Source organism: Phytophthora cinnamomi (assembly GCF_018691715.1).
Source record: "Phytophthora cinnamomi strain GKB4 chromosome Unknown Contig22, whole genome shotgun sequence".
NCBI classification, from domain to species: Eukaryota; Oomycota; class Peronosporomycetes; order Peronosporales; family Peronosporaceae; genus Phytophthora; species Phytophthora cinnamomi.
Genome location: NW_027150955.1, coordinates 870,753 through 896,172, shown reverse-complemented (window position 1 = coordinate 896,172; position 25,420 = coordinate 870,753). Strand labels below are relative to the sequence as shown.

The 25,420-nt window shown below is 55.3% G+C and overlaps 3 protein-coding genes across 3 annotated transcripts; 1 reads left to right on the top strand and 2 right to left on the bottom strand.

Annotated features, from left to right (window-relative positions):
- Positions 1-4,988: 4,988 nt before the first annotated feature.
- On the top strand, positions 4,989-9,031 carry IUM83_12166 (ATP-binding Cassette (ABC) Superfamily; the record flags this gene model as incomplete). The annotated part of the gene is made up of 4 exons (XM_067936773.1): positions 4,989-5,109; positions 5,216-5,419; positions 5,467-7,664; positions 7,805-9,031. The coding sequence occupies 4 exons, from the start codon at positions 4,989-4,991 to the stop codon at positions 9,029-9,031; spliced, it is 3,750 nt and encodes a 1,249-aa protein (XP_067795036.1).
- Positions 9,032-10,590: 1,559 nt separating this feature from the next.
- On the bottom strand, positions 10,591-14,256 carry IUM83_12165 (ATP-binding Cassette (ABC) Superfamily; the record flags this gene model as incomplete). The annotated part of the gene is made up of 1 exon (XM_067936772.1): positions 10,591-14,256. The coding sequence occupies one exon, from the start codon at positions 14,254-14,256 to the stop codon at positions 10,591-10,593; it is 3,666 nt and encodes a 1,221-aa protein (XP_067795039.1).
- A 4,506-nt stretch (positions 14,257-18,762) lies between these two features.
- Positions 18,763-22,827, bottom strand: IUM83_12164 (ATP-binding Cassette (ABC) Superfamily; the record flags this gene model as incomplete). Its single annotated transcript, XM_067936771.1, has 1 exon — positions 18,763-22,827. One exon carries the CDS (start codon positions 22,825-22,827, stop codon positions 18,763-18,765), a length of 4,065 nt encoding a protein of 1,354 aa, XP_067795038.1.
- Between the last annotated feature and the right edge of the window lie 2,593 nt (positions 22,828-25,420).

Genomic DNA, 25,420 nt, shown 5'->3' with positions numbered 1-25,420 from the left:
CGGGGCTGGAACGCCATCGCGCCGGAATGCGACTCACAATGGCCCGAAGCATGCAATCTATTTGAGTTACAGCTGGGGTCTGGGTAACGAAGCGCTGGTGAGTCAGCGGCACCTCGTCCGCCTCAGCGGCGACGGGGGCGGCGCGTGGCCCCACCTCCGGTGCCACCGAAGCGCCCCGTAATGTAGGTTGTCAGCTCGGAGGGGAGCGGGTCACCCCACTCGTGTGTCCTGTCTCTGGAGGCGCACTGGGCGCGGGTGCCCCCTGAGCACATTCCCCCAGCAAAGAACTTCAAGCATGGCTCGATGCCGGCGGTGTTGCGCGGGATCAGCGCCCGGATGTGCGCAGGGATGCTGCTTGGGCGGCTGCACTGATTATTCGTCGGTGGAGTGCGGGAAGCGGTGGCCGGCCGGGCTGCGCTCGGCTGCTGTGGCTGCTGCCGCCGGGGCGGTTGGTCAGCTCCCGTAGTGTCAGCGCGTGTAAGGCCAGAGACCATGCAGTGGAGTTGAAGTCGATCCGGCCGACCGCCGCCGAGAAGTCGCGCCACCAATATGGCGAGTCGCTGGAGAGATGGAGAAAGGCGGCACCGAGAAGCTGGTTGACCTCATGGAGGGTGCGTTGCACCCGGCTCGGGGAGTGGCCTGGTCTGCGTCCATGTTGGCGAACACAAACTCGCGCACGCGGTACAGAGCGTGGGTCATAGGCTCGTACCACTGCGCGTTCGTAAACGTGGACAGGCCTTGGTCGGCGCCGAGCAGGTCGTAGTACGACGTGCAGGGCGGGGCCGCTGGCGGGGCCGTGTGAAAGTCGAGAGCAAAGTGCGCATCGGAAGACCCCGCAGCGAGCAGCGCCTCCTGGTCAGCGCGGTGACAGTGCATGACGGAAATCCCGTATCGCCCAAAGCGGGCACCGTGTAAGGCTGCTAACACCGGGGCCGCGTCTAGAAACGTTAGGCAGGCTAGACTCCGCCAGCGCAGCACGCACGAGGTGTGTGTCTCGTTCTGTCCCTCGGGCGACAGCAGGTGGGGTAGAGCCGATACGCGGCCAGAATGTAAACGGTCACCGGGCGGAAGTCCCCGCGTGCGCGACTTGCCGGCGTCACAAAGTGTGCAGCACGGAGCTCGCGGACGGCGGGCGGAGGCAGCGCGCCGCGGTGGTTAGGCTGCGACCACGACGCGAACGCGGTGCTCAGTGTTGGTTGACCGCCGCCCGGCAGCCCCTCCGTTTGGGCCGGATTCGAGTCCCCTCCCAGGAGATGGGCAAGTTCACGAAGTAACTCTGCCACCCGCCCGCTGGGTGCCGAGGAGCAGTCGCGCACGTCGGCCAATGACGCTTGGCGGGCGGTCATCTGGACGGTAACCGGGAGGCCGCTACTTCCCGGGCCGCGCCGGGTTCAGCGCGCAGCTCACCGCGGAAGCGTCTTAAGAAAGCGGAAGGGTCGAAGGGGTCGCTTGCACATGACATCCGGACTCCATGCGAGTCAGAGACGGGCGCAAGACCCCGCGGCTCGGGACGCGCGAAGGTCTCATTTCCCATTACACCTGGCCGGGAGGACTCAGGTGTCGGAGCGTCCGACTCGCTGTCGCTGTCAGGGTACACCGTCAGGACGGGCGGCGCCATCGGCGGTGCCGTCGAGGCGGTAGGCGCGTCGAGGACTGCAGAGGACGCGCCGGTCGCTGTCGGCGAGATGGACTCCGTGGATGCCGTAGGCTTAGCTACAGCGGGAGATTTGGTTGCGGCCCACGTAGGGCGGTGGCGCGCTGGCGATTTGGCGGAGGCTCGCGACTTGGACCTGCGGACGGGCGGGGCAGACCCGCGAGCTGCCGCGGCGGCCGCTTCGATTGGATCGGTGGTGAGCGCCGCGGCTGCGTCCGCGAAGGGGCTGGGGTCCGGTGCGGAGGTGCCAGCTGGAGCGAGCGACTCCGCGGGCTCTGGGCGTGCTGGAGAACCGGGTTCCTCCGTCGTCGACGACGCGGCGCAGACGCTGACGGTGCACGACTGCCCACGCTTCCTTGTCGCAATCCGCGTGCTGACGCACCGGTGCAGGCGACGGCGACGGTGGAGTGGGCTGTGTCGTCGTGGGCGCGGAGGAGGCCGACGTTGCTAATACGCCAGCAGAAATGGGGCCCGCGCGATCCAGACTCGGGGGCGTCGGTGCCACGGGCAGCAAAGCGGACGGCTCCGGTGGCGCCGAGGAAGCGATGGGCGAAGTCGATGAAGCCAACATGACGAGAGCTAGTGACTTAGGGGGGCAGGTCGAGCGCTTGGTCGCGAGGAAAACTGGAAATGTGGTGGCGCCGCGTGCATCGGGCCATGCAGTGCCTCTGCCGGGCGGCCATGTGTTACTAGCCCTTGTCCTGGTCGCTGGCTCCCGCGCGAGGAAACCTCGCCTTCAGGAACCAGAAGACACGAATCCGTTCGACCTAACTCCACCACGCACAATCGAGTGTCACGACATTTTGCCCCCCCCCCCCCGCACGCTGTGAGGCCGAATCCACCGCCTCTACAGATCTCACGTTCAGTTCACCCAGAGAGGGTTATAGGCCAAGGGAGCATCTCGGCTTGACCACACGCAGAAGTAAGAGGTGATAGCGCTGGAGCCAACTTTTACTTGGGCAGGGATACAACCAGGATCCCTCGTCTTGGCTCCTTTGGGTCGATGCACCGGTAGTATTAGTACGCGATCGCATTCAAACTCGAGCTGCCTGAACGGCGGCGACGAGGTGGGTGAAGGTGCGCTGAGGAGAAGACGGACAAACTGCTCGGTGGGTGGCATCGTCGCCGTGATGATCACCAAGGGCATGATCGACATACGCCGACGGCATTGAGCGCTGCGCCGCAGCGGCAAGGAGGACCTGGCGCGCACGTGCCACACCCGACGCAGAAGGGTGACCAGTTTTCAAGTCGAAGATGATGGCGCGTGTAGACGGCTGCGAAAAGTGCGTGGCGGTGGAATCCCTACGATCTCGTTCAATGTTGCTTGGTCGCAGGACGCATCCACAGGGGGCGTGCTTGAGGGAGGTGACGGAAGGAAGATTGGGAACGCTCCACCAACTGAAGAAGGGCGACTTGGCGCTCCACGCGCTGGAGGAAAATGCATCCAAGCTCTTATACGCGCTGGTAATGGAAGATGGCTCCGAGCTGGTTGACAAAGGCTACGAGGCGGAGCGAGCGGCCTATGATGTCATCGATGAGGGCAATGGGTAGGAGCCCAACGCAGGATACGGTAATCAGCGCACGCTACGCGACGTGGTCTAAAGCGCATTTCCGCACCACTCATTGTGCAATTGCGGATGCCACGCTCGCCCAACCACCCCATGGCTGTTGCATTCTAGCACCCAGTAGTGGTCGCACCCTATAAGCAAGCGCTCGCATTTTAAATATACATCCTCTCAGGGTGTTGTTTTCTTTTAGTCTGTACTACCTAGAGGTGCTGGGCATAACCAGCACAGTGTTCGGCGATTATATTGCGCCGGACGACGGGCATTTGCTGGTCGTTAGGAATCCTAGAACTAAATGACTGCAATGCACCTCGCTTTAAAACGAAACTGTATTATAATACCTAGCGTGCACTGCACACTGCGAAATCATGTATCAAATTATTCTCGCCGGTCAAGTAATGAATGCGTCCGAGGCGTAGTCGTTCGAATACATGTCTGCGCCCAAGGTTGTATCTGACGCTCGAGTTAAAATGTAGACATATTAAAATATATATTACAGTGCAGTATACATACTGTTAACGCGAGCGGCACCACCTTCGGCGCAAGACTGTGGTGTACTGTATATGGTTGAGCTTTGTGGAATAAGTCCGCTTGCCTTTCGGGCCAGTTATGCCTCCTCTCCAAGGAAAACTAACCGAAACGTATGCATATACCCTACCCGACTTTCCCGTTCTATTAGTCTGGTCGGGATCGAGTCTGGCACGAGACTGAATCAGTCGGGATAGTCTGGATGCAATCGGGAACGAGTCGGGAACACCAGACACATCAGCATTCCGCGTTTTACAATGAAAACCTTGTTACTGTACCTAATTTTACGAGCACGAAATATGCGGTTGAGAGACAAACAGCGTAGCAGTAGGCGTCGATCCCGTCGCTGGAGCTGGTACTAACGTTATATTCACGCATGAAATACAGGAGTATCTTATTTGCTAAAGAGATGGGTCTTCTCGAGGTTTGTACCTGGGATATTTGCGTCTTCCAGTGGCTCACACCGTGGAACAAGAGCCATTGTCAACAATGCGCGAAGACACGAAAACACTAAGGCACGAAGACAGATGGAATCCCCATATGGGCAGCTGGTTCGTGTTGGGTGGGCACCGTGGCAAAAGTACCGGCTGGATTGGCTATTTTTAAATAAAAATTGAAATGGCACGAACATTATCAGTAATTTGTAAATAATTCGATACATGTACTACTGCTGATATTAAAACTATTTTGCGATTCTGGAACCTCAGAAAAATCAATTATAATTTCATCACGAAGGCAACATCATTTCTATTCATTATTTATTCTGCTAACATGAAAAAAAATAATTGCTGACTGGCAGATGGCCTAGTAAGACCCACATGATAAAGTGTTATGTGGCTGGGTAAGCTTCGGGGGGTGAAGGTCTCTCCCATGGAAATTATCGTCCACCGTCTGCTAGCACCTGAGTGAGGTGACACGTTCAATTGGATAGGGCCAACTGCAGAGCCCTCCCCGGCTGTTCCTTACGTCTGGGCACATGCCACCTCGCCCCTCTCCGCAGCCACCACCTGCCTTACCAACCTAAGGTATGCCACCTTAGCTAAAGCCTGCAGTCGCTCCGCCACCGCGCGTGCTTTGATCGTGGAGGTCTCACTCTTGCATTTACCTCGGACACCCGAGGACCCCAGCGCCCGCCCGCCCGCCCGTTCGGTTGACCACCCCAGTCGAGCGAGACACCTGTTCCTCGCCACGGAATTTCGACTAGCAGCGTCCAAGCTCCGACCACGCCGACGGACTCTAGGATGAGTTTACTCCAGCCAGAGGCCAACGATGCCGGCGAGGAGGTGCCAGGCGTGTACCGCTCGCTCAACTTTCGCAGCCTGCAGGAACCGTACTCGAACCGCGGTGGCGACACCATGGCGAGTCGGTACAGCACTCTGCGCGCCGACAACTTGGAGACCATGCTTGACGGCGGTTTGGAGCGCTTTACAAGAAGTACAACCACCTGTCGCGCAAGGTGAACCTGCAGTTGCCGACCCCGAAGTGCGTTTCGAAAACCTGTCCTTCTCGGTTCAGGTACCCGAGAGTGTGAGCGGCCACGGCACGGTGGGCTCGCACCTGGCCTCCATCTTCACGCCGTGGCAGAAGGTGCCCATGATGACCAAGCACGCGCTTCACCCGATGACTGGTATCATCAAGCCAGGTTCCATGACGCTCATCTTAGCCAACCCCGGTGCGGGCAAGTCGACGTTCCTCAAGGCGCTGGCTGGCAAGCTGCAGGACAACTCAAGACTGAAATTGGCGGAGAAATCCTGTACTCCGGTCTGCGCGGTAACGAGATCGACCTCATCAAGCTGGCAGGACTCGTTGACCAGACGGACAACCACATCCCGACGCTCACGGTGCGCGAGACGTTCAAATTCGCCGACATGTGCGTCAACGGCCGTCCGGAAGACCAGCCCGAGGAGATGCGTGACATCGCCGCACTGAGGACGGAGCTGTTCCTGCAGATTCTGGGTCTGGAGAACTGTGCCGACACTGTGGTGGGCGACGCGCTGCTGCGTGGTGTGAGTGGTGGCGAGCGCAAGCGTGTGACGGTGGGCGAGGTGCTGGTTGGCGGCCAGAGCCTGTTCCTGTGTGACGAGATCTCGACGGGTCTCGACAGTGCCGCCACGTTCGACATCGTCAAGTCCATGCGCACGTGGTGCAAGACGCTGGGCGGTTCCGTCATTGTGGCGCTGCTGCAGCCGACGCCCGAGGTGGTGGAGATGTTTGATGATATTTTGATGATCAACGAGGGTCACATGGTGTACCATGGACCGAGGACGGAGATCCTGGACTACTTCGAGGAGCGTGGCTTCACGTGCCCACCGCGCGTGGACCCGGCCGATTTTCTGATCGAGGTGACATCGGGGCGTGGCCACCGATACTCAAACGGCAGGGTTCCGAAGCAGGACCTGGCCGTCTCGTCGGAAGATTTCAACAACCTCTTCTGCCAGTCAAGCATCTACCGCAAGACGCACGAGGCAATCAGCAAGGGATTCAACGAGCACCAGTTTGACAGCCCGGAGGACTTCCAGAAAGCCAAAAGCGTGACGAATCTGTTGCGCTCGAAGCAGAAGTCGGAGTTTGGCCTAGCATTTGTGCCGAGCACGTTGCTGCTGCTGAACCGGCAGAAGCTGGTGTGGCTGCGTGACCCCCCACTGCTATGGGGTAAGCTGATCGAAGCGCTGGTCATTGGTCTGGTCATGGGTATGATCTACTTCAACGTGAGCTCGACCTACTACCTGCGCATGATCTTCTTCAGCATCGCGCTGTTCCAGCGTCAGGCGTGGCAGCAGATCACCATCTCGTTCCAGCTGCGCAAGGTGTTCTACAAGCAGCGCCCACGCAACTTCTTCCGCACGACCTCCTATGCGATCGCGGAGAGTGTGGTGCAGATTCCGGTGAACGTCGTCGTTTCGTTCGTGCTGGGCACGTTCTTCTACTTCATGAGCGGCCTGACGCGGTCGTTCGAGAAGTACATCGTGTTCTACCTGGTGTTGCTATGCTTCCAGCACGCCATCAGTGCGTACATGACGATGCTGAGTGCGCTGTCGCCGAGTATCACGGTGGGTCAGGCTCTTGCTTCGATCTCAGTGAGCTTCTTCTTGCTGTTCTCGGGCAACATTATCCTGGCGGACCTGATCCCGAACTACTGGATCTGGATGTACTGGTTCTCTCCGATTTCGTGGGCGCTGCGTAGCAACATGCTGTCGGAGTTCTCGAGCGACCGGTACACCCCAGCCCAAAGCAAGAAGTTCCTGGACAGTTTCTCGATCAAGCAAGGCACCGAGTACATTTGGTTTGGTATTGTTGTGCTGGCGATGTACTACTTCGTGTTCACGACGCTGAACGGTTTGGCGCTGCACTTCATCCGATACGAGAAGTACAAGGGCGTGAGCGTGAAGGCGATGACGGACAATGTCCCGGAAGAGGACAACGTGTACGTCGAGGTGCGAACTCCAGGTGCAACGGATGTTGTACAGCCGAAAGCACGCAGCGGTGGTCTGCCGTTCACACCGTCGAACCTGTGCATTAAGGACCTGGAGTATTTCGTGACGCTGCCGTCAGGTGAGGAGAAGCAACTCCTGCGCGGCATCACGGCCCACTTCGAGCCGGGTCGCATGGTGGCTCTCATGGGAGCAACGGGTGCTGGTAAGACGACGCTGATGGACGTGATTGCCGGCCGCAAGACGGGTGGCCGCATCGTGGGCGACATCATCGTGAACGGCGAGCCGAAGAACCCGGCCAATTTCAGCCGTATCACTGCGTACTGCGAGCAGATGGACATCCACTCGGAGGCCGCTTCGATCTACGAGGCTCTTGTGTTCTCGGCCAACCTTCGACTACCACCGACCTTCACTAAGGAGGAGCGCATGAACCTGGTGAATGAAACACTCGAGCTGCTCGAGCTGTCGCCGATCGCGAGCGCCATGGTAGGGAGTCTGTCAGTCGAGCAGAAAAACGCGTGACGATCGGTGTGGAGGTGGTGTCGAACCCGAGCATCCTGTTCCTGGATGAACCGACCAGTGGCCTGGATGCACGTTCAGCTCTGATCGTGATGCGTGGTGTGCAGTCGATTGCCCGCACGGGCCGCACGGTGCTGTGCACAATCCACCAGCCCAGTATTTCGATCTTTGAGCTGTTTGATGGTCTGCTTCTGCTGCAGAAGGGCGGCTACACGGCCTACTTCGGCGACCTTGGTGTTGACTCGGTGAAGATGCTCGAGTACTTTGAGTCGATCCCGGGCACGGAGCAAATCCGCCCGCAGTACAACCCGGCCACGTACATGCTAGAGGTGATCGGTGCCGGTATCGGCCGCGACGTGAAGGACTACTCGGTGGAGTACAAGAACAGTGAGCTGTACAAGTCGAACCGCGAGCGTACGCTGGAGCTGGCCAAAGTGTCGGACGAGTTTATCCGTCACTCGACGCTGAACTACAAGCCGATCGCGACGGGTTTCTGGAACCAGCTCTGTGCATTGACGACGAAACAGCGTCTCACATACTGGCGCAACCCACAGTACAACTTCATGCGCATGTTCCTGTTCCCGTTGTTCGCCATCATCTTTGGCACCACGTTCTACCAGTTGTCAGCCGGAAGCGTGAAGAAGATCAACTCGCACATCGGTCTCATTTACAACAGCATGGACTTCATCGGTGTCATTAACCTCATGACGGTGCTGGAGGTTACGTGCGCTGAGCGCGCTGTGTTCTACCGCGAGCGCATGTCGAACTACTACGGTCCGCTGCCGTACAGTCTATCGCTGTGGTTCGCGGAGGTGCCGTACCTGATCGTGGTGATCATCCTGTTCGTGACGATCGAGTACTGGCTGGTGGGTTGGAGTTCCAACGCGGGTGACTTCTTCTTCTTCATGTTCGTGTTCTACCTGTACACGTCAGCTTGCACGTACGTGGGCCAGTGGATGTCTGCGTTGATGCCGAACGAGAAGGTGGCGAACGTGGCTGTGGGCGCGCTTTCGTGTCTGTTCAACCTGTTTTCGGGCTACCTGCTGCCGCGCACAGCGATGAAGCATGGTTACAAGTGGTTCCAGTACTTGATGCCGTCGAGCTACTCAATGTCAGCGCTGGTGGGCGTGCAGTTCGGCTACAACCAGGACATCATCGCCGTGACGTCGAAGAACGTGACGACTAACATGACGGTGGCCCACTACATTGAGAAGACGTACGACTTCCGTCCGGACAGTCGGTACAACTTCATGGCTGGTCTGTTGGTGATCTGGGTCGTGCTGCAGGTGGCCATCTACCTCACGTTCAAGTACGTGAGCCACCTCAAGAGATAAGGTACCATACTGGCGGTGTGCGTGGTGCGATGCAATTGCTGATGGTCTGTTGTGCAGACTCTGTCGGTCTTGAAGGCCGTAGAACTAGCTAGTCTCAGCGTTACTTCAGTGTTTTTAGCTTTTTGATGCGAATACATGCATGTTGTTGTGAATGTCCGCCATCTCAAGCAACAGTTAAACAATCCTCCCTATCGAAGAAGTGAACAAGCTGAAACTCAAAACTATGCTGCGCTTCTTCTTTTCTTTTTTCCTCTTCTTCTTTCCACTAAGTAAGGACTCAAACAATAAATCAGTTGTCCACAATCAAGAACGAGCGGCCGTACTGTGATACAACTTTCCAGTGGAATGGGACCTGCAATCCCAGCGGTGGTATTAGATAACCCTCGCAGCCGGTTTTCAGCGTTTCGCGAGACGTTTTATTTTTATTTGACGGTTCTTCTTGTTTTACTGTAAGGATTCTTCTGCCAGACACCCGACCCCTATTATAAGCGTCACCCCTGCTCTCTGGTATCCATCCTGAACCTTCTCCAGGTGGGGCTTCTGTTACAAAAAGTAGACCACAACAATCTTCGGATTACCGTTGTATAGAAGCTCAAGGAATGTGTGCCGACACCTTAAGTCCACAAACTATGATGTTTCTGGGGTCCTTAACAGCCCTGCAAATATTCTGTAGGACCTTTGAAGTTGCGTATAAGCCAAGAAGACTCGAAGGCATGCCGATTTCTTGTAATCTCGACAGCGTAGCCACTTTAATGGTGTTGCAGCATCCGATCAGAGGGTTGGCTACCACAAAGCCCTCCAAAAATCCTTTTGAGGGTTTTGTGGTAGCCAACCTCTCTGATCGGAGCAACACCATTTTAAATGACGTAGCACATTCGCATGCCTTCCTTGATTGTTATTGTGGCAACTCCCAGAAACATCATAGTTTGTGGTTCTTCACGGTTGAGGGTGAAGGGGCAAAATTCCTTGAGCTTCTATACAACGGTAATCCGAAGATTGATGGGAACCGCTTTTGTAACAGTGCCCCACCGAGAAGGTTCAGGATGGATACCAGAGAGCAGGGGTGAAGCTTATAATAGGGGGTCGGGTGTCTGGCAGAAGAATCCTTACAGTAAAACAAGAAGAACCGTCAAATAAAAATAAAACGTCTCGCGAAACGCTGAAAACCGGCTGCGAGGGTTATCTAATACCACCGCTGGGATTGCAGGTCCCATTCCACTGGAAAGTTGTATCACAGTACGGCCGCTCGTTCTTGATTGTGGACAACTGATTTATTGTTTGAGTCCTTACTTAGTGAAAGAAGAAGAGGAAAAAAAGAAAAGAAGAAGCGCAGCATAGTTTTGAGTTTCAGCTTGTTCACTTCTTCGATAGGGAGGATTGTTTAACTGTTGCTTGAGATGGCGGACATTCACAACAACATGCATGTATTCGCATCAAAAAGCTAAAAACACTGAAGTAACGCTGAGACTAGCTAGTTCTACGGCCTTCAAGACCGACAGAGTCTGCACAACAGACCATCAGCAATTGCATCGCACCACGCACACCGCCAGTATGGTACCTTATCTCTTGAGGTGGCTCACGTACTTGAACGTGAGGTAGATGGCCACCTGCAGCACGACCCAGATCACCAACAGACCAGCCATGAAGTTGTACCGACTGTCCGGACGGAAGTCGTACGTCTTCTCAATGTAGTGGGCCACCGTCATGTTAGTCGTCACGTTCTTCGACGTCACGGCGATGATGTCCTGGTTGTAGCCGAACTGCACGCCCACCAGCGCTGACATTGAGTAGCTCGACGGCATCAAGTACTGGAACCACTTGTAACCATGCTTCATCGCTGTGCGCGGCAGCAGGTAGCCCGAAAACAGGTTGAACAGACACGAAAGCGCGCCCACAGCCACGTTCGCCACCTTCTCGTTCGGCATCAACGCAGACATCCACTGGCCCACGTACGTGCAAGCTGACGTGTACAGGTAGAACACGAACATGAAGAAGAAGAAGTCACCCGCGTTGGAACTCCAACCCACCAGCCAGTACTCGATCGTCACGAACAGGATGATCACCACGATCAGGTACGGCACCTCCGCGAACCACAGCGATAGACTGTACGGCAGCGGACCGTAGTAGTTCGACATGCGCTCGCGGTAGAACACAGCGCGCTCAGCGCACGTAACCTCCAGCACCGTCATGAGGTTAATGACACCGATGAAGTCCATGCTGTTGTAAATGAGACCGATGTGCGAGTTGATCTTCTTCACGCTTCCGGCTGACAACTGGTAGAACGTGGTGCCAAAGATGATGGCGAACAACGGGAACAGGAACATGCGCATGAAGTTGTACTGTGGGTTGCGCCAGTATGTGAGACGCTGTTTCGTCGTCAATGCACAGAGCTGGTTCCAGAAACCCGTCGCGATCGGCTTGTAGTTCAGCGTCGAGTGACGGATAAACTCGTCCGACACTTTGGCCAGCTCCAGCGTACGCTCGCGGTTCGACTTGTACAGCTCACTGTTCTTGTACTCCACCGAGTAGTCCTTCACGTCGCGGCCGATACCGGCACCGATCACCTCTAGCATGTACGTGGCCGGGTTGTACTGCGGGCGGATTTGCTCCGTGCCCGGGATCGACTCAAAGTACTCGAGCATCTTCACCGAGTCAACACCAAGGTCGCCGAAGTAGGCCGTGTAGCCGCCCTTCTGCAGCAGAAGCAGACCATCAAACAGCTCAAAGATCGAAATACTGGGCTGGTGGATTGTGCACAGCACCGTGCGGCCCGTGCGGGCAATCGACTGCACACCACGCATCACGATCAGAGCTGAACGTGCATCCAGGCCACTGGTCGGTTCATCCAGGAACAGGATGCTCGGGTTCGACACCACCTCCACACCGATCGTCACGCGTTTTTTCTGCTCGACTGACAGACTCCCTACCATGGCGCTCGCGATCGGCGACAGCTCGAGCAGCTCGAGTGTTTCATTCACCAGGTTCATGCGCTCCTCCTTAGTGAAGGTCGGTGGTAGTCGAAGGTTGGCCGAGAACACAAGAGCCTCGTAGATCGAAGCGGCCTCCGAGTGGATGTCCATCTGCTCGCAGTACGCAGTGATACGGCTGAAATTGGCCGGGTTCTTCGGCTCGCCGTTCACGATGATGTCGCCCACGATGCGGCCACCCGTCTTGCGGCCGGCAATCACGTCCATCAGCGTCGTCTTACCAGCACCCGTTGCTCCCATGAGAGCCACCATGCGACCCGGCTCGAAGTGGGCCGTGATGCCGCGCAGGAGTTGCTTCTCCTCACCTGACGGCAGCGTCACGAAATACTCCAGGTCCTTAATGCACAGGTTCGACGGTGTGAACGGCAGACCACCGCTGCGTGCTTTCGGCTGTACAACATCCGTTGCACCTGGAGTTCGCACCTCGACGTACACGTTGTCCTCTTCCGGGACATTGTCCGTCATCGCCTTCACGCTCACGCCCTTGTACTTCTCGTATCGGATGAAGTGCAGCGCCAAACCGTTCAGCGTCGTGAACACGAAGTAGTACATCGCCAGCACAACAATACCAAACCAAATGTACTCGGTGCCTTGCTTGATCGAGAAACTGTCCAGGAACTTCTTGCTTTGGGCTGGGGTGTACCGGTCGCTCGAGAACTCCGACAGCATGTTGCTACGCAGCGCCCACGAAATCGGAGAGAACCAGTACATCCAGATCCAGTAGTTCGGGATCAGGTCCGCCAGGATAATGTTGCCCGAGAACAGCAAGAAGAAGCTCACTGAGATCGAAGCAAGAGCCTGACCCACCGTGATACTCGGCGACAGCGCACTCAGCATCGTCATGTACGCACTGATGGCGTGCTGGAAGCATAGCAACACCAGGTAGAACACGATGTACTTCTCGAACGACCGCGTCAGGCCGCTCATGAAGTAGAAGAACGTGCCCAGCACGAACGAAACGACGACGTTCACCGGAATCTGCACCACACTCTCCGCGATCGCATAGGAGGTCGTGCGGAAGAAGTTGCGTGGGCGCTGCTTGTAGAACACCTTGCGCAGCTGGAACGAGATGGTGATCTGCTGCCACGCCTGACGCTGGAACAGCGCGATGCTGAAGAAGATCATGCGCAGGTAGTAGGTCGAGCTCACGTTGAAGTAGATCATACCCATGACCAGACCAATGACCAGCGCTTCGATCAGCTTACCCCATAGCAGTGGGGGGTCACGCAGCCACACCAGCTTCTGCCGGTTCAGCAGCAGCAACGTGCTCGGCACAAATGCTAGGCCAAACTCCGACTTCTGCTTCGAGCGCAACAGATTCGTCACGCTTTTGGCTTTCTGGAAGTCCTCCGGGCTGTCAAACTGGTGCTCGTTGAATCCCTTGCTGATTGCCTCGTGCGTCTTGCGGTAGATGCTTGACTGGCAGAAGAGGTTGTTGAAATCTTCCGACGAGACGGCCAGGTCCTGCTTCGGAACCCTGCCGTTTGAGTATCGGTGGCCACGCCCCGATGTCACCTCGATCAGAAAATCGGCCGGGTCCACGCGCGGTGGGCACGTGAAGCCACGCTCCTCGAAGTAGTCCAGGATCTCCGTCCTCGGTCCATGGTACACCATGTGACCCTCGTTGATCATCAAAATATCATCAAACATCTCCACCACCTCGGGCGTCGGCTGCAGCAGCGCCACAATGACGGAACCGCCCAGCGTCTTGCACCACGTGCGCATGGACTTGACGATGTCGAACGTGGCGGCACTGTCGAGACCCGTCGAGATCTCGTCACACAGGAACAGGCTCTGGCCGCCAACCAGCACCTCGCCCACCGTCACACGCTTGCGCTCGCCACCACTCACACCACGCAGCAGCGCGTCGCCCACCACAGTGTCGGCACAGTTCTCCAGACCCAGAATCTGCAGGAACAGCTCCGTCCTCAGTGCGGCGATGTCACGCATCTCCTCGGGCTGGTCTTCCGGACGGCCGTTGACGCACATGTCGGCGAATTTGAACGTCTCGCGCACCGTGAGCGTCGGGATGTGGTTGTCCGTCTGGTCAACGAGTCCTGCCAGCTTGATGAGGTCGATCTCGTTACCGCGCAGACCGGAGTACAGGATTTCTCCGCCAATTTCAGTCTTGGAGTTGTCCTGCAGCTTGCCAGCCAGCGCCTTGAGGAACGTCGACTTGCCCGCACCGGGGTTGGCTAAGATGAGCGTCATGGAACCTGGCTTGATGATACCAGTCATCGGGTGAAGCGCGTGCTTGGTCATCATGGGCACCTTCTGCCACGGCGTGAAGATGGAGGCCAGGTGCGAGCCCACCGTGCCGTGGCCGCTCACACTCTCGGGTACCTGAACCGAGAAGGACAGGTTTTCGAAACGCACTTCGGGGTCGGCAACTGCAGGTTCACCTTGCGCGACAGGTGGTTGTACTTCTTGTAAAGCGCTCCAAACCGCCGTCAAGCATGGTCTCCAAGTTGTCGGCGCGCAGAGTGCTGTACCGACTCGCCATGGTGTCGCCACCGCGGTTCGAGTACGGTTCCTGCAGGCTGCGAAAGTTGAGCGAGCGGTACACGCCTGGCACCTCCTCGCCGGCATCGTTGGCCTCTGGCTGGAGTAAACTCATCCTAGAGTCCGTCGGCGTGGTCGGAGCTTGGACGCTGCTAGTCGAAATTCCGTGGCGAGGAACAGGTGTCTCGCTCGACTGGGGTGGTCAACCGAACGGGCGGGCGGGCGGGCGCTGGGGTCCTCGGGTGTCCGAGGTAAATGCAAGAGTGAGACCTCCACGATCAAAGCACGCGCGGTGGCGGAGCGACTGCAGGCTTTAGCTAAGGTGGCATACCTTAGGTTGGTAAGGCAGGTGGCGGGTGTGGAGAGGAGCGAGGTGACATATGCAAGGAACAGCCGGGGAATGCACCGCAATCGTCCCTATCCCATTTAACGGTTCACCTCATTCAGTTCCAGCAGACGGAGGACGATGTCTCAATGGGAGAGACCTTGACCATCGAAGCTTACCCAGCCACATAACCTTCAGTACCACAACCAACTCGGAACCATCTTCCATGACCAGCGTAGAAGAAAGAGCTAGGATGCATTGTCCGCCAGCGCGTCGAGCGCCAAGTCGCCCTTCTGCAGTGGAGTGGAGTGTTCCCTATCTTCCTTCCGTCACCTCCCTCAAGCACGTCCCCGGTGGATCAAGCAGCATTGAGCGAGTTCGTTCTTCCACACAGGGTTTCCACCACCACGAGCGCGTCTACCCACCTTCGACTTGGAAATTGGTCACCCTCCTTATGAGACCATCTGATTGTGGGCATTTTATGTTTACATATTAGTACAATAAATAATGAACAGAAATAATGTGGTCTTCTAGATGGAATTATAATTGTTTTTGGCTTAGTTACCAGGATCGAGCAATTTTCTTTACCAATCAAAATAATAACGCAACAATGGTAAGAGATTATTTTATATTCCTTATAAAATATAACTATACGTGTATTGGTAAAATACATGTAATTTCAATTATTGTCAAAAGTCGGGGACGGTAACAGATACAGAGGCAAACCTGCGTCTGAGAGAAACTGGCACGACGCGCACGTTGTTCTAAGGCATGAGCTAGCAGCAACTGGAAGACTCATGTATCCCAGGTACAAACGTCGAGAAGACCAACCTCTTCAGCGAATAAGATACTATTGCATTTCATGCGTGAATATAGTTCCAGCTACTGTCAACTCATTGAGCGAACTGAAATTAAAACTGTCAACTCATTGAGTGAACTGACATCAAAAAAATTTAAGAGAGACGGGTTGGTATTCGGCTTTTCAATTTAAAACCCGATCTGGGTGGGTCATCGGAAAGTTGAACTTCACGACGACCAACAAAAGTGCTGGCGTCCGCCTCGATAAAGTCAAAGTACTGCGTCTTCCTTCCCTCAGGGATAGCGTCCAAGCCGTCCTGGGCAACGAAGCAGGCACCAATGAACTTGGCGCGACGTTAAGTACGTCCACCGCCGATGATGTTCTCGCGCACAGCTGTAGTATGGGGTACAAAATTGAGTACAACCAGCGGCTGAAGCACCGCGTGGAAACCACCAGGGAGAGAACTACGGTTGCCAAATTTCTGGGTAGCCGCGTAGCTGGTCGATTGCGACTTGGTAAAGGCCTTGAAGATGACCTTGCGCTGCTTGACACGGAGGCGCTCCGTGCACATACTCATCCGCATGCCTGCAGCACCGAGGCGCCGAGAATGACCTGCTCCAGAACAAACGTAGCCACCAGTGTGGCATCACGAACCGAGTGCCGACGTAGAACACCTTGACCAGCTCGTCCACCTTGGTGAAAAGTTGGTCGGTGCTGATGTACAACAAACGCCACAACGATCGGGATCGACTACAGCACACCCCACTTGACTTCACAGCGGGGCGAGTCCTTCCGTGAGTGTCCGAGCTTGATGAACGCCCTCGCCAACGCACTCAACAGCCGGTGATTGTTCTTGAACCCCAGTACGCGTCGTTGGCCAGCTGCAAGCCGTAAATGGGACGAATCGAAGCGCGCTGGGATATGCAAGCATGCTCACACTTGATGTCGCGTAGGCCCTCGGGTTGTAGAGGCGGTGGATTCAGCCTTGCAGCGCCCTGGGCCGTCATTGAGGAGGAGGAACTCTGTATCAGCGTGACGGGGAGCTACTACAGACTGTAGTCGACAGTACTACGGCTGTCGATCACTCGACTCGTTGAGATCGCTCAAACTCGACGGCGGCCACTAAGAACGGAGGGGCGCGGTTTGAGAATGTGCTGACTGCATCGAAATCTTGCGGCCTGGACTTGAAAGGCTTTTTGCTCTCGAGTGCTCGATTGTGCGTGGTGGAGCCTAGGGCGAACGGGTGGCGAAGCTCATTTTTCGAACGTATCAAGGAAGTGCTTGGCCAATTGTGGAGTAACGTGGTGCGGTGGTGGATGCGGTCGTCGGGAGATTCGTTGTACGCGATATTGGCGGGAACCAACGAGCGGTAAGGAGAAAGCAGACATGCAAGATTCGATTGGGCACATCATGTTGATGGAAAGCTTGGATGGTACTAAGATTGAGTCGAGACTTGTACACTGTGGAGGGTATGCTTTACCGCTTTTTTTTTCTTGCGCGCGAGAGGCGTAGCCCCCTCCTGGACTTTACCTGGAAGAACGGCGGTAGGTGATCTAAATTCGATGGAGAAGTCGGCCGATTCCACCATCGGCTCGCAACTAGAGCGCTGTCTTTTAGTACCGCTTGTCCCCTGACTTCTGAAAACGCGTCAAACCAGGCTGCTGCAATGGATGGTCTGCTAGCATGGCCACCACTTTCTTATCCATGGCACTCAAGGACTCTGGGGTCGATTTCATCGCAACTGAACAAGGGGACTTGCATGAAATACTTCTTGGTGCAGTGATGATAGAAGCAGTTTCCCAAGCTGTCCGTTCCGTCAACGGCATCATCACCTTCCAAGACGCAAAAGCACTGTCTCGTTTTAGCTTGTCGGGTGTGAGCGGAGATATCCGAAGAAGCCAAGTAATCCCAGATTTGAACATCGCGCAACTTGTGCCGATGTGGGGTTGCTCGTGGTCAAACGTATCCTCATTCGACTGGGCTAAAATGCCGAGACCCGTTATCTGTTTACAAAAGCATGGCAGTCGAACGGCCCGACTACGAAAAGTAGTCGCAAGCTTGAGATGCCGGTATTGGTGTCGGGGTCAGTCTTTCGTGCAGCGAACTTGGTCACCCTGGAAGGTCTGAAATGATCGCGCGTTGTGGTCTGTGCTGTAGTTAGGGGACGCGCTATCATTTCGGTGCATACTGCGTGGGCTTTTCATTCAAAACCGGTCTGTGGTGGGTCATCAGAATGACTAAGTATGAACTCGCTGGAAACTGGATGGGATAATATCGAAGCGCTCTACGCTGGGATACGAATGCATGCTCAACGTCGTGTAGACCCTCAGTTTGTTGAGGTGGTAGATTCGGCTTCGCTGCTAAGGGGGGGGGGGGGGGGGGGGGGGGGGGGGGGGGGGGTAGAGGAGACAGCGACGACGGCTACTAAAACCGGAGGGAGCAGTAGCGAAAGAAGATGCTGACTGCAGTGTAGCTCTAATACTGCGGCCCAAACTTGAGGCTGTGAGGACATTTGCTCTCGCATGCTCGCTGAAAATTGGCGTCTTCCTGCAGACCAGCTCGAGGTTGAAACCACGCGCTTTGCACGGGGGCTAGCAATGGCTCTCGATTGTACATGGTTGGATCTGGGTCGAACGGATAGCGAGCCTTAATTTCCGATCGTGTCAAGGAAAGGTTTGGTCAATTGTGGAGTAACGATAGTACTTTTACGGCGATGGCGGGTCGGGGTTTCATTGCTACATTGATATTAAGTAAACCGTAGACGTTGTGTGAAACTTGGATGGAACTTTGACCAAGCTGCAGCTTCACTCTCGTAATATCACGGGTTTTCATGGCCTAAATTGAATGGAGGATATGATGCGACACTGTGCCCCCTACTTCTCTCTTTCTTACTGATTGACGTCAAAACCGGACGGATCGTTGGACGTTAAAACAAGAAGTTTCGGAATAATGCATTTCCGGAATAATGCAAACCTATCGCAAAACGCTACCGTGATCAATGAATCAAGCGAATTATTCAGAACTGTTAGCTCGATGTCACCCATTTCACTTTGCCTTCTGCGCAACAGTGGTCACTGCGTTGCAGTACATGTACAAGCTGAGGAGAGCTGTGGCGAAATTATCTCTTAAGGTGGCTGACGTACTTGAACGTGAGGTAAATGGCCACCTGCAGCACGATCCAGATCACAATGAGACCAACCATGAAGTCGTACTTCTTCTCGGGACGGAAATCGTAGGTGTTCGCGATATAGTCAGATACCGTCATCTGCTTGGTCACGTTGTTTGCTGTCACGGCGATGATATCCTGGTTGTTGCCAAATTGCACACCTACCAGCGCTGGCAATGAGTAGCTCGACGGCATCAAGTACTGGAACCACTTGTAGCCATGCTTCATCGCTGTGCGTGGCAGCAGGTAGCCCGAAAACAGGTTGAACAGACACGAAAGCGCGCCCACAGCCACGTTCGCCACCTTCTCGTTCGGCATCAACGCAGACATCCACTGGCCCACGTACGTGCAAGCTGACGTGTACAGGTAGAACACGAACATGAAGAAGAAGAAGTCACCCGCGTTGGAACTCCAACCCACCAGCCAGTACTCGATCGTCACGAACAGGATGATCACCACGATCAGGTACGGGACCTCAGCGAACCACAGCGACAGACTGTACGGCAGCGGGCCGTAGTAGTTCGACATGCGCTCGCGGTAGAACACGGCGCGCTCAGCGCACGTCACCTCCAGCACCGTCATGAGGTTAATGACACCGATGAAATCCATGCTGTTGTAAATGAGACCGATATGCGAGTTGATCTTCTTCACGCTTGCAGCCGATAACTGGTAGAACGTGGTGCCAAAGATGATGGCGAACAACGGGAACAGGAACATGCGCATGAAGTTGTACTGCGGGTTGCGCCAGTACGTGAGCTGCTGTTTCGTTGTCAACGCACAGAGCTGGTTCCAGAAACCCGTCGCGATCGGCTTGTAGTTGAGTGTCGAGTGGCAAATAAAGTCATCGGACACCTTGGCCAGCTCGAGCGTACGTTCGCGGTTAGATCTGCACAGCTCACTGTTCTTGTACTCCACCGAGTAGTCCTTCACGTCACGACCGATACCAGCGCCGATCACCTCCAGCATGTACGTCGCAGGGTTGTACTGAGGATGAATCTCCATCGTTCCGGGGATCGAAGCAAAGTACTCCAGCATCTTCACCGAGTCAACACCAAGGTCGCCGAAGTACGCCGTGTAGCCACCCTTCTGCAACAAAAGCAGACCATCGAACAGCTCGAAGATTGAGATACTCGGCTGGTGGATCGTGCACAGCACCGTGCGGCCCGTGCGGGCAATCGACTGCACACCACGCATCACGATCAGAGCTGAACGTGCATCCAGGCCACTGGTCGGTTCATCCAGGAACAGGATGCTCGGGTTCGACACCACTTCCACGCCGATCGTCACGCGCTTCTTCTGCTCGACTGACAGACTGCCAACCATGGCACCAGAAATGGACGTCAACTCCAGCAGGTCCAGCGTTTCGTGCACAAGGTTCATGCGCTGCTCCAAAGTGAAGTTAGGCGGCAGACGCAGGTTAGCCGAGAACACCAGAGCCTCGTAGATCGTCGCGGCCTCAGAGTGGATGTCCATCTGCTCGCAGTACGCCGTGATACGACTGAAATTGGCAGGGTTCTTCGGCTCACCGTTCACAATGATGTCACCAACGATGCGGCCACCCGTCTTGCGGCCGGCAATCACATCCATCAGCGTCGTCTTACCAGCACCCGTTGCTCCCATGAGCGCCACCATTCGACCTGGCTCGAAGTGGGCTGTGATGCCGCGCAAGAGCTGCTTCTCCTCGCCCGATGGCAGCGTCACGAAGTATTCCAGGTCCTTGATGCACAGATTCGACGGCGTGAATGGCAATCCCCCGCCCTTGGTCGACTTATCGGCAACCACTGTTGCGCCTGGAGTTCGCACCTCGACGTACACGTTATCCTCTTCCGGGGCGTTGTCCGTCATCGCCTTCACGCTCACGCCCTTGTATTTCTCGTATCGGATGAAGTGCAGCGCCAAACCGTTCAGCGTCGTGAACACGAAGTAGTACATCGCCAGCACAACAATACCAAACCAAATGTACTCGGTGCCTTGCTTGATCGAGAAACTGTCCAGGAACTTCTTGCTTTGGGCTGGGGTGTACCGGTCGCTCGAGAACTCCGACAGCATGTTGCTACGCAGCGCCCACGAAATCGGAGAGAACCAGTACATCCAGATCCAGTAGTTCGGGATCAGGTCTGCCAGGATGATGTTACCCGAGAACAGCAAGAAGAAACTCACCGAGATCGAAGCCAGCGCCTGACCCACCGTGATACTCGGCGACAGCGCACTCAGCATCGTCATGTACGCACTGATGGCGTGCTGGAAGCATAGCAACACCAGGTAGAACACGATGTACTTCTCGAACGACCGCGTCAGGCCGCTCATGAAGTAGAAGAACGTGCCCAGCACGAACGAAACGACGACGTTCACCGGAATCTGCACCACACTCTCCGCGATCGCATAGGAGGTCGTGCGGAAGAAGTTGCGTGGGCGCTGCTTGTAGAACACCTTGCGCAGCTGGAACGAGATGGTGATCTGCTGCCACGCCTGACGCTGGAACAGCGCGATGCTGAAGAAGATCATGCGCAGGTAGTAGGTCGAGCTCACGTTGAAGTAGATCATACCCATGACCAGACCAATGACCAGCGCTTCGATCAGCTTACCCCATAGCAGTGGGGGGTCACGCAGCCACACCAGCTTCTGCCGGTTCAGCAGCAGCAACGTGCTCGGCACAAATGCTAGGCCAAACTCCGACTTCTGCTTCGAGCGCAACAGATTCGCCACGCTCTTGGCCTTCGTGAAATCCTCCGGGCTGTCGAATTGGTGCTCGTTGAACCCCTTGGTGATAGCCTCGTGGGTTTTCTTGTAGATGTTGGATCGGCAAAAGGCACTGTTGAATCCTTCGGAAGTGACAGGGAGATTTCTGAGCTCGATGCTACCGTTGGCGTATCGACGGCCACGGCCCGATGACACTTCAATGAGGAAATCGGCCGGGTCCACACGTGGCGGGCAACTAAAACCCAACTTCTCGAAGTAGTCCAGGATTTCCGTCCTCGGTCCATGGTACACCATGTGACCCTCGTTGATCATCAAAATATCATCAAACATCTCCACCACCTCGGGCGTCGGCTGCAGCAGCGCCACAATGACGGAACCGCCCAGCGTCTTGCACCACGTGCGCATGGACTTGACGATGTCGAACGTGGCGGCACTGTCGAGACCCGTCGAGATCTCGTCACACAGGAACAGGCTCTGGCCGCCAACCAGCACCTCGCCCACCGTCACACGCTTGCGCTCGCCACCGCTCACACCACGCAGCAGCGCGTCGCCCACCACAGTGTCGGCACAGTTCTCCAGACCCAGAATCTGCAGGAACAGCTCCGTCCTCAGTGCGGCGATGTCACGCATCTCCTCGGGCTGGTCCTCCGGACGGCCGTTGACGCACATGTCGGCGAATTTGAACGTCTCGCGCACCGTAAGCGTCGGGATATGGTTGTCGGTCTGGTCAACGAGTCCTGCCAGCTTGATGAGGTCAATCTCGTCACCGCGCAGACCGGAGTACAGGATTTCTCCACCGATCTCCGTCTGCCGGTTGTCCTGCAGCTTGCCGGCCATCGCCTTAAGAAACGTCGACTTGCCGGCGCCGGGGTTTGCGAGAATCAACGTCATGGAACCCGGCTTGATGATACCAGTCATCGGGTGAAGGGCGAGCTTGGTCATCATGGGCACCTTCTGCCATGGCGTGAAGACTTGGCGTAAATGGCTACCAACCGTGCCATACGCACCCACCTCCGCAGGTACCTGAACCGAGAAGGACAGGTTTTCGAAACGCACTTCGGGGGTCGGCAACTGCAGGTTCACCTTGCGCGACAGGTGGTTGTACTTCTTGTAGAAGCGCTCCAAGCCACCGTTGAGCATGGTCTCCAAGTTGTCGGCGCGGAGCGTGCTGTACCGACTCGCCCTGCTGTCCGTGTGATGGTATGGCTCCTGCAGACTGCGGAAGTTGAGCGATCGGTACACACCAGGCACTTCTTCGGTGGCCCCAGCATCGGCTTCAGGGCGCAGAAGGCCAATCTTGTCCTCTTCCTTCGTCATTTCGCTTGGGTCGTGAGTTGTTGGGGGCACAGCAAATTGGAAAGTGAGGCTCCAAATGTAAGGCACGCTTGGAATTCACGACCATCCCCTTCACAGTGCTGTTCATCATAGTCCGTGGTCTAAGGACTGAAAGACAGGCGTGAGTGCATACACCTGGATGATACAGGGCCGAGCACGCAAAGTTTAAACATTTGCGCGCTGACCACTCGCGTTGAGCTCACCATTTCGCGTAGGCGCGAAAAGGGGTAGCAGAGAATACGTGCAGACAACCCACCGGAGTCGCTGAATTGTTGGGCTCGCGTGCGAAAGTCCCGGGTTTTCGGCGGTTCAACACAGTTACCATGAAGTCTCGATAACTCAATACCACTGCACAAATCTTTGTTGGTCCCGACAGAATATTCAGATACCTTCAGTGTCCATGAGGGATGGACATCAGTGTGCCTTGATCGTGTCCCGCGACTTGACATTGCTACTCGCGCTGGAGATGAGGCGGCGGCGGTTGTCCCGGTGTGCGGTAAGGTGCGCTTTAACAGCCACGTTGCTCCCGCCACGGCGAATGTCTAGAGTTTGTGCTCGTGAAACCTGTTCGTGCGGGCCTCGCCACGATGGAGCGACAAGGCGCTCGCGCGGTTCAGCGCTCGAGTTCGAGTTCACTGGAAGACCGGGCGGCTAGGGTGAGTGCGCGATTTGCGCGCTGAAACACCACGGGTGCACTGGAGCCGCGGAGTCCGAAGCGATCGAAAAGCGTGGGGCCAGCGAGGGGTTAAAGTCGTGGTGCTTCATCCTGCAGGTAATTCGTTGGTCCAAGCCGGCGTCCAGGCGGCACCGAGCCCATGCTCTCCCGACGTTTTGCAGTGGTAGAGTTGCTATGGCTCGCTGGTCAGCAGCACGCTGGCCCGATAGGTACCCAAAACAATATCTTTTGCAGCTGTTTTGGGCAATGTTGAAGTGCGTGCCAGTTTTGGGCTGGCCTTATTTTCAAGTTTGGGTTGGCGTCAGTAAATGTCCTGCACCAGATATTACGCTCTATTTCAGTAAGAAATGCACTTCGTTTAGCACTGCTTTTTAGTGTTTCGATCACTATTGTCACTTCTTCTCAGCGCAATGATATCTAGCTTGAAAATGCGTTGTCGTCGTCAGTCGGCGGTACTACACAGGGAAGCGGAGGTTGATTTACTTGTAAGCGGGTTGCAGACAGAGCGTACAATAGTCTCGTTTTGAGGGGCATTCGGAGTGCTGCATAGCCGTGGTAAAGATGGCTATGCTATGGTGTGGAAGATAGAGTATGTAAAACAGCATTTTTAGCATGTTAGTGTGCTGGAGTACAAGTTACAGGACTCACTGCATGGCCGACGTCGGCTTGAAAATAAGGTCGGCCCAAAACTAGCACGCACTTCAACGTCGCCCAAAAAAAGGCTTTGCGCTCACGAGCTCATATCGGGTCAGCGTGCTACTGACCAGCAGAGCACAGCTAGCAACTGCGAAACGCAGTGTAGGCCTGAGCGTCTGCCTGTTGGGATGCTGGATCAACACGCTATCTGCGTCGGCTTGTGCCCACGCCTTTAACCTTCGCTGGCCCCACGCTTGGCGCGGAAGGTGTTTCATCGCACAAATCTCGGACTCACCTTCCGCCCGCTCTTCCGATGAACTCTAGTGCTGAACCGCGCGAGCGCCTCCACTCAGCGAACTAACTTGAACAAGTGCCATCGTCACAGTTTGTTAGCGACGTCAAACGTCTGCTGTTGGCGTAGCACTAACTAATGACCGCACCGCATGCTGGGATCCTATCATCAGCGCGAGTAGCAATATCAAGTACCCATTGATGTCCATCTCTCGAGATACTGTAGGTGCTGAATGTTGTTTCGCGCACCACTACACAGTGCAGTCACCTGTGATTTTTGTTGGCTTCAACGTGGTAAGTGGGGTATGAACCGCTGAACTTTCGTCATCCAGGCTTACGCTGAAAGCACAAAGTATATTTGAGTTGTTTGAACTTTATACGAGTGTTTTTAGCTTTTAAAATTTTGGTATACGATTATGTACGATTTTTTATTTTTATTGAACGCAGGGATTAGTAGTACTTGCTAAAATAATATCCGACGGTAATACTACTACCCGATTTTAGACGGTAGTACTACTACTAGCATATTTTAGATAGTAGCAGTACTGTACTACTACCGTATAGTGCGGTATTCACCGGTAATAGTAGTTGCTTGACTCACCACGTTACTATAATACTCCAAGAGTATTACTGGCGAGTTAACCCTATCCTGCAATTCTAGATTGACTGGTTCACTCAGGGAAGATCACCATTTCCGAAACCGTGTCATAACCCGACAAACGAACTATGGGCTACGTTGTGAACGGTTGCCACGAGGGCGACGAGCTCAAACGAGATCCGTGTAGTGTATATTCCAAGCTCAAAACACCACATATGCACTATCGGTGTGTTTGTTGAAGGTTCAAATTCGGCACTCAACAAGAGGTATGGTGTGTATATTCTTCGATGTTATTACTGAGTTTTCGTACTCACACTACGATTCGTAGATTTTGCTCTCTAAATTGTGTTCAGGTGGTCTTTCCACACATATAT